Below are 7,707 nucleotides of genomic sequence, written 5' to 3'. Positions count from 1 at the left end.
CACAAACATCACCTGAACACGAGGCTCAGACCCTGAAACAAGCAACTGACCTGGAAACCACAGACCTGTTTGCAAAGAACTGTTAGGTAATTTAAAAACTTTAAATAAAAATAACCATCTTGCCTCAGATTCCCCAACCACATACATTCTCATCATCTCTAAGGATGAGGAAGTCATACCCTGTGGATAGTTTCCAAGGTGGGTCAGGCCACCCTGATTGTCCCCACACAGTCTTCCCCGCCCTGAGATCAGGAACCAAATCCCCATCTGGAATAGAAAGCTCCAAATATCTTCAGTGTAGTGATTGCTCAGGGGCCGTCTTTCTTCCCCAAAACCTTCGCTCCAGGCCCATCTCCCCTTGCCGTCTCTGGGAGTTCTGGCACACAGGGGTGTACAGCAATGCTGCCGCTGCCCCTGCACCCCAGCCCTGCCACCGCCTAGCCATGCTTGCAAGACGTTCTTTTCTTCAGAGGAAAGAGGTGGAGGCTGAAGGATGTGCACTGGTGAAGGATGTGGTTCCGCTAAAAGGATTATAAAAGAAGAAGAGGAGAAGGAGGAATTATTCTATTCCATGGGCATTGATTTCACTAGGTCTTTGAAACTTCAGATGTTTCCTTTCAGTTATTTCTAAACGTTAAGGCAGAGGCTGGAGTAAAAATGGCTCTGTTCCCTGAGCAGGTTGAGGCGCTCCATCCAGTTTGCCTGCTGTGTTGGGGACGGTTCCAGTTTGTATAGTTTCTGTTGTCTTTTGAAGAGCCGGCTTCTCTAAAGAGGTCCACGGTTCTGGAGTGATGGCACCTGCACGGCAGCACAGATGTTGCCAATCCAACAGTATCACCCAGAGAGGCCCCGGATATTTCAGAAAACGTCTCTTCTCCTTCCAGAAGGTGGGCCAGCGTCTCCCCACCGCGCCCCAGTTGCCACTAGGCGCCTCAGAGCCCGGGCTCTCCCCTCCAGTCTGGGGTGGGCCGCCCAGCTCCTGCCCCAGCGAACGGCCTGGACCGGTGGTCACACCCTGGGTCCTGGGTCCGCTCCTCCCTCCTTTGCGGGTGGCTCATGCCACCCGGCAGGGAGGAGCCCCATCTCTCACCGAGATTCTTGCGGTCGCAGAGGCGCCACACTGGAAGGCTGAGGCGACGCGCTAAGGCCAGGCGGCAGGCGGCCCTCTCGGGCGGCGGCGGGGACCGCGGGCGGCACAGCACCCCCGGGGGGCGGCGGGGGCGGCAGCGCCAGCAGCTCCTCGCCCGAGGTCACCGCGCAGTCCTGCTCGGGCTCCGCGTCCCTACCGCCCACGGCCACGGTCCCGCCGCTGCGCTTCTTGTCCTCCTCCTTTTTCCACTTCATCCGGCGGTTTTGGAACCAGATCTTGATGTGTCTCTCGGTCAAGTTCAGCATGACGGCCAGCTCCACCCGGCGCGGCCTGGAGATGTATTTGTTGAACAGGAACTCCTTCTCCAGCTCCAGCAGCTGCGCGCGAGTGTAAGCGGTGCGCGTCCGCTTGTTCTCCTCCGGCTCCGCTGCGTAGGCACCGCCTGCGGGCGACACAGCACGTGAATGTGGTCCCTGATCCCTGGCTTCTCCTGCCTGTCCCCACCCGTGCAGCCCAACCCTTTTGCCCCAATCCTAGGAGCCCTGGCCCCTCCCCAGCCGCTCCGGCCACCGAGCTCAGGCCCTCTATCCGAGAGCCCAGTCTGGGGCACGCAGCCCTTCCCTAGTAAGGTTTGCCTTTTCTTGGAGGTCAAAGCTGCGTGGGTTCTTTCCGTGGCTCTATCAACGAGTGGTTCTAGAATGTGTTCACTTAAGCACTGTTTGGGTTGGTGCTGATTAAAATGCACATAATATCTAAACCGACTGGATTCTACCAAGGCAAAAAAATGTCTTTAATACAGTACTTAAAAAAAAACTTTCTGACGATGACCCACAGTAACAAATACATTTCAAATCATCACCCAGTTCACACACTAATATGTATAACTGCCACACAAAAAAATTTAGGACCTTAAATCAAACTTTACCACCTATGATGCTATCTAATTTCTCCTATTGTTTACTGTTTCATTAAAAACAAGGTTTCAACCCAGTAAATGGATTTCACGACCGACTAATGGGTGCAACCTTCAGTTTGAAAAACCTTGAGCTAATAAAGTTCCCGAGGATATGACATATATTGTCATATCTGACCATATATTATCTCTCTATCAAGTTATATTGTTGTAGTCAGCCCCAACTCAAGAACTGGTAAATTCTCTATAATTGTAATTCTAACCTTGGCTGGGCACCTGCCCTGGACGAGAAGGGAAACCATTCTGAGCCCCCGGAGAAGGTCAACCCCAGCCTCTGTGTCCTGGGCCCCAAATGCTGGCCAAGGCAGGAGGGGAGGCCAGGGAGGGGAGACTTGGGGCTGGATCCCCCACTGGGGAGCTGAGAGCCGAGCAGGGCAGAGGAGCCCCGAGCCCGGGCGGTGAGGAAGCGACAACCAGGCCCGGCCTGGTAGGTTAGCACCGCTCACCCGGTGTTTGTGGCTATGCACCTCCAGGCCCTGATCTTTTCCTTTCTGGGTGACATGCCGACTGCGCCCAGGGCGTGGACTCTGGGGCGCTAACTTCCAGCAAAACACGGGGAAGAGGCCTAAATCGGCGTGTAGGTAGGGCAGAGGTATGTGACATTTCTCCTGTGACTGTTGGCTAGAGTTCAAAAGCTAGTGTGTGTGTTTCTGGAATACAACCCACCAGGGGTTTCCCCCCAGGCCAAAAGGAGGTACCCAGAAGCCAAGGCAGAGGCTCCTGTCCGAGTCAGCAGAGTCCTGCTTGCTGGGGGCGTCTCTCAGAGTCTGAACACTTTCAGGCCTTCCTTGGCTTGGGAGAGAAACGAGGGAGCCTTAAAAGAACATCTAAAAAGGTCCTCTGAAGTTCGTAAATTCAACCCACAACCTCGCGGGGCTTTGGCCCTTTTTCAGCAGCCTCCCCGAAGCGCTCTGAGAGGCTGCTCAAGGCCCACTAGCCCAGGGGTGCTGTGCCTAGGACGAGTTGGCAGGGGGCGAAGGCGTAGGATGGAGGCTGTTGGTGGTTTGGGGAAGACGTCAGGGCCCCCAGTCTGCACTGTTCTCCAAGGCGCAGCGGGGAGGCGTTTAGGGGCAAGCCCGCCAGCAAGGCAGCCGCCGTTCATTTCTTAGGGCGAGCGTTTTGGAAGTTCCCGATGTTACTAGTATGCATATCCGATCTACGTATAAAGGCCCTTTGGTTACTTCTTTCTCTCCAGGGGTGTGAAACATCAGTAAGAGCGGGCAGGCGGGCTCCCAGACCCTTGAAGTTTGGTTCCTTCCAGAGTTTCCTGGGAGGATGGCCCTGGCCGCAGCAGCATCCTGCAGGCAGCTGCCCGGAGGGCGCCTCCCGCCCCCCAGCCCCTGGCGGGCTGAGCCTGCAGTGGGTCAGAGGGCGCAGGCAAAGGCCCCTCCGACCGCGACCCTCCAGCCCGAGGAAGTCACCCTTCCAGAAGCTACCCCATGCCCCGGCAAGGCTGCCGGTTTTCCCTCGGGTTTTCCTTTCCGGTTCTTTCGGTCCGCCCGGGCCCAAGCTCCACCGGAGCAGCTGTAACACCCCCGGGAGGTGGGAAGTTACCCCACCGCGGAAAGGCTTTTTCAGATCCTCTCTCGCATTCTTCCTGGGGAAGCCGCGAGGAGGGCCGGGGATTCGAGAAATGCGCGCCCCCAGCACGCCGCGGGAAGGGGGCCCGGGCGGGAGGCAGCTCCTGGCAGGAAACTACGGACTGGGAGTCCCGCGCCCACGGCCCGGGGACGCCGGCCTCCCGCCTCCCAAGAATCCCGCATTTGCCAAGGCTCCGAGGCCTTTGGCCGCGGCCGCGCGGGCTGAGTAAGGGTCGTGCGGAGTTTCGCCGGCGGTGGGGAAGATCGCGGCCGAGTTTGGACCCTGTCCTGCCTCAGGACCTGCCCGGTCCCCACACAGCCTTCGCGAGAGAGTGGGGAGAGGCGAGCCCCGGGGACGAGCCCGGATCCCCCCAAGCCCCTCTTGGCTGCGCCAGGGGCAGAGTTGGGCAGGCTAGCCAGACTCGGCAGACGGGGGCCGAGGATTCCCGGGGCGGGGGGCGCGGGCACCTCCAGCCTCTCTCCCCTGACTCCCGACTGTTAGTTGGAAGGAAGAGAAAAGTCCACTATTTGCAGTGCAGGTGTGACTAGAAGTGGCTTCGGCACGGAAGCGATAAGATTGTGTGGCTGCGGCACAGGCCACGCCAGAACTCGCCGCCGGCTCTGGGCTGGGAAGACCTTCCGTTACAGGCCGGCGCCCGGGGCCCCCTGTTTCGCCTGTGCCAGAGGGCATCTCCTTCCTCGAACGGACTGGCAGGGACGCAGCGCGGGGAGAGCCCGTCAAACACTTCCGTTGGTTCAAAAGTGAATGAGCATCGCAGACGCCTCTCCCAGCTGCTTGGCTTCGAGGGTGAGCGACCAGTCCTCGGCCCTGCTGTGACCCCCCAGCCCCGGCCGCTGGACACCTTTGCACACTTGGGTACGGCTTTCCTTCCCAGATTTTCTGCACCTACTTAGTGCCCCTGAGACGGCCTGGCTTTCTTTACTGGAGCCGCCCGCGGGGGTTGGGGGCGGTGCTCAAGGCGAGAAGGGGCCCGGGGCTCCGAAGGCGCGCTCCGGCCGGGCCGGGAGCATCCCAGAGCCCTGCTCGGCTCCCTCGACGCGCACTCCCGGGAGTCCTGGGCGGGCGGACCCCCAGCTGGGGCAGGATTGGAGGGTCCGAAGCCTTGAGCTCGGGCAGGCCTAGGCTCGCAGGGAGCGCGCGGGCTCCTGGAGTTCAGCGGACAGGGAAGGAAGGACTTTAGGCTGCCAGGAAGAGAGCCGAGTGGGAAAGACGCTCCAAGTTGGACCAGAAAAGCGCTTCTTTGCAAAATGACCTTGTTAGCTCCCTGTATGCTTTAGTCCGACTCTAGGTTATCCATAGGGTCTGGGGACGCAAACTGGGAGAGAGTCCTGGGAAGCGCTTGGAGGTAGGGGCAGCCGGGCGGAGAGAGGGTGAGGACAAAGCGGGCGGGAGCCAGGCTTACCTGCCCACTGGCCTTTCCACGCGTGAGCCTTGGTAGACTTCATCCACGGGAAAGGCAGCTGGACGCGGCAGGGCTCCTCCAGGGCGCCGGGCTCAGCTCCATCCGGGAAGGGCCCGGCCGGCGGGCGGGGGAGCGCGAGCTGAGCCGGGAGGTGGTGGTGGAGGTGCGCCACCGCGGGGTCGTCGGCGAGCGGGGGCACCTCGTACGGGGAGATATCCGGGGGGCTTCCCTGCTCCAGCGCGCCCAGGGCGCCGGGGAATGGAGGCGGCGGCGGCGGCGGGGGCTGGCGGCCCATGTACAGGCACGCAGGGGGGCTGGCGCTGAACTCTGGCGCCGGGCCCCGCTGGAACGCGCAAGGGTCCTTGTACAGCTGCGTGGCCGCGTAGTACTGCTCCTCGCCATTCATGGCTGCCGCCCGGCCTTGGGGACCAGGAGAAGGGGGCTGGAGCCAGGGACTTGGAGCTGTGCGGCGCTCCCACTCCCGGAGGCACCCCTGCAGCTTTGACAGCTCGGCACCGCTCGGAGAGGTGACCCGGTGCCGGCGGGACGGGCGGGCGGCCGCCGCGCCATAGGCTCCACTGTGCCCCACGTGGCTCAGCCTGAGGCCATTATTGGCCTGGCTGGCTGCCTTAAGAAGCCGGGCCCAGGTACCCACGAGCGCCTGAACGTTTCAGTTTTCTCTCTCAGCCGAGTTTACTACACCTGTATGTGCAGTTGGCAGTACTCGCCAAAGTGGGGCACGAATGAGATTATTAGACCTTCTGTTCATTTATAGAAACATATTTTCCTCATACGTTAAACAGTCTATTTTCCTTGTACGTTTGATAATGTACATATTAGTTCATTGGTATAATTTATAAATATACATCTGTTGCGGTTGTACACAGACTTTTAAAAAATTGTTAGGGAATACGGTCAAAAAATTTGAGGACCCCAGCTCTACAGGTCGGAAGCAGTTGGTTCTATTTTATTTATGAGACTTGTACACAACCACGAGTGATGTCAGTGAACTGGCACGTAAAGATCCAGGAGTCGCAGTATGTTTTTGCCTGTGGCTGTGCTCCGGGGATTTCTGGAGTGTAAACTATAACTTCAGAAGCATTCACAGTGGCTTCTAAATTTTTTAAAAGGGAAAGGCATTATTAATTTTTTGATTTGGGGAAATTAGGGCTCATTTGGCCAGCTCAGAATGCAGATTCCTACAGGGGCATGGGGGAAAAGAAGTAGCGTCCCCTCTTGTGTCTGGGAGGGGGGGCAGGGGGTTGGCACCCGGTTTCCAGATCCTTGATGGCTCCCCACGGATCCCGAGACCTGGCCGGAGTCCGTCAGCTGCAGAACGTCGATTCCCGCGTCCGACTGAAACAAGGCAGGCCTGGGAGAGGAGCGTTCAGAAAAGAAATAAAAGCGCAGCGTTTTTATGACAATGTCAGTGTTTGGCTCCCACCGATTCGGTAACTTCTGGGCCCTCTGGGGTCCTCACTGAATAGAGACGCTTTTTCGGATCCAGTGATGCAGACGGACTATCTCCGGGTCGCGTTGGCACACAACCTCGGATCCAGGCAGGATCAACGCCGCCGACCGGTTCGCCTTAGGCGTCCTGCCGAAGTGACCACAGTCCTCGAACCGCCACGAGGGTTTTAGAAAAACTGGACACCATAGCAGAAAAGCTTGGGCAAGAGGGAGCGTGAACCACAAGGAACCAGCAAGAGGAAATCACTGCACTGACTTTCCTAAACTGCAAACTACATCCAGTCCTTTACGAGGTAGATTTAATGTTTCCTCCTGGTGGAAATATACGAATGAATACGGATTGAGTGCGCTACCCTGAAATACGCCTCGTTTTCATTAAAAAGCAAAAGCTAGTTGGGAATCTGGACTTCTCTGCAGATTCCTTGTCTTGTGAGATGCTGGTGCCGTGTCAACATCTGTGTTGGGATGAGCGCTGGGCACCGAGTGGTCCCCGCGACGGTGGGGACGCGCGCAGCTCCGGGGGATCGTCGGGGCACCGGCTCTCGCCAAAGGGCAGGCTGAGAGCGGCTGGGCAGCGTGGGGGAGTTCCGGCGATTTCTTCAGGGAAAAGGGCCACCTGCAGTCCGAGGGGGCCAGGGAGCGAAAGGCCGTGGGACCCGCGCACCTAATCTCTCCGCGCCCGCGTCAATGAGTCCATTGTTCGCGGCGTCCGCGGAGGACCCGCTATCACCGGCCGCGAGCGACCACATCGATCAGGAGGGCAGGGCTGGAGGGGGGTTGCCGGGCCGCGGCATGTTGACCCTCGGAGATAATCTGCCGAGTCGCCGCGGGTTGACTTGGCGACGTGGTTATGAGCGGGCGGCAGCACCGCTTGGGACAAAGATCGGCCACCTTTTCCCTCCCTCCCCCTCTCTTTCTTCTCTTCCTCTCGCTCGCCTCCTCGGCGGTCCCTCTACTCGGGCGCTCCAGCAGCCCCCTCCTCCCCCTCCGCTGCTGCGGCCTCGCCCGCCCCTCCCCCCAGATCCAGAGTGTTTACTTTGCACTTCTCGTCTAATTGCACATTTCTGTAAATTGGTCTCCATTTCGATGCTTCATTTGCTCCCATTTAATATTTTTGCTCGGCCCTGCAGAAAGAAAAGAGGCACTCAGCAGAAAGCAAATCCGCCCCCT

The 7,707-nt window shown here is 58.8% G+C and overlaps 1 protein-coding gene across 1 annotated transcript; it reads right to left on the bottom strand.

Moving 5' to 3' along the window:
• Positions 1–1,086: 1,086 nt before the first annotated feature.
• On the bottom strand, positions 1,087–5,473 carry PDX1 (pancreatic and duodenal homeobox 1; the record flags this gene model as incomplete). Its single annotated transcript, XM_081214599.1, has 2 exons — positions 1,087–1,532; positions 5,068–5,473. 2 exons carry the CDS (start codon positions 5,471–5,473, stop codon positions 1,087–1,089), a joined length of 852 nt encoding a protein of 283 aa, XP_081070725.1.
• Between the last annotated feature and the right edge of the window lie 2,234 nt (positions 5,474–7,707).

The sequence above is a fragment of the Mesoplodon bidens genome (genome assembly GCF_964165515.1).
Source record: "Mesoplodon bidens genome assembly, chromosome: 17".
In the NCBI taxonomy this organism is placed as follows: Eukaryota; Metazoa; Chordata; class Mammalia; order Artiodactyla; family Ziphiidae; genus Mesoplodon; species Mesoplodon bidens.
Note: the sequence above shows the minus strand (reverse complement) of the source record. Positions and strands in the feature narration are given on the sequence as shown.